This window comes from Eimeria mitis, genomic scaffold (assembly GCF_000499745.2).
Source record: "Eimeria mitis Houghton genomic scaffold, Emh_scaff6572, whole genome shotgun sequence".
Taxonomy (NCBI): Eukaryota; Apicomplexa; class Conoidasida; order Eucoccidiorida; family Eimeriidae; genus Eimeria; species Eimeria mitis.
Genome location: NW_013574718.1, coordinates 2,630 through 2,932, shown reverse-complemented (window position 1 = coordinate 2,932; position 303 = coordinate 2,630). Strand labels below are relative to the sequence as shown.

Below are 303 nucleotides of genomic sequence, written 5' to 3'. Positions count from 1 at the left end.
TGCCACTATCCAGGAGGACATCACCAGCCAGATACAGCAGCAGGAGCTGCTGCTGCTGCTGCTGCTGCTGCTGCTGCTGCTCCCGCGGGTTTGCTGCGGGGGAAGGGTTGCTACTGCTGGCAGTGGACTTCACAGCAGCAGCAGCTGCAGCAGCAGCAGCTGCAGCAGCAGCTGCAGCAAGCGCAACCAGTCTATGCTATTCTGCGTGTCATCCCGTCGGAGGTTCAGATATGCCAGCTGCAGTGGTGCTGGGGCGGAGAGCTGCTGCCGGGTTCGCAGCAGCTGCAGCAGCAGCAGCAGCAG

General features: G+C 62.7%; 1 protein-coding gene across 1 annotated transcript in view; it reads left to right on the top strand.

Annotated features, from left to right (window-relative positions):
• Positions 1–193: 193 nt before the first annotated feature.
• The window catches only part of EMH_0088140 (uncharacterized protein), a gene marked incomplete at both ends in the record, with an annotated part of 1,881 nt that continues 1,771 nt past the window's right edge, over positions 194–303 (top strand). The window contains one exon of the mRNA XM_013501251.1: positions 194–303. Coding sequence (XP_013356705.1) covers positions 194–303 — 110 coding nt within the window.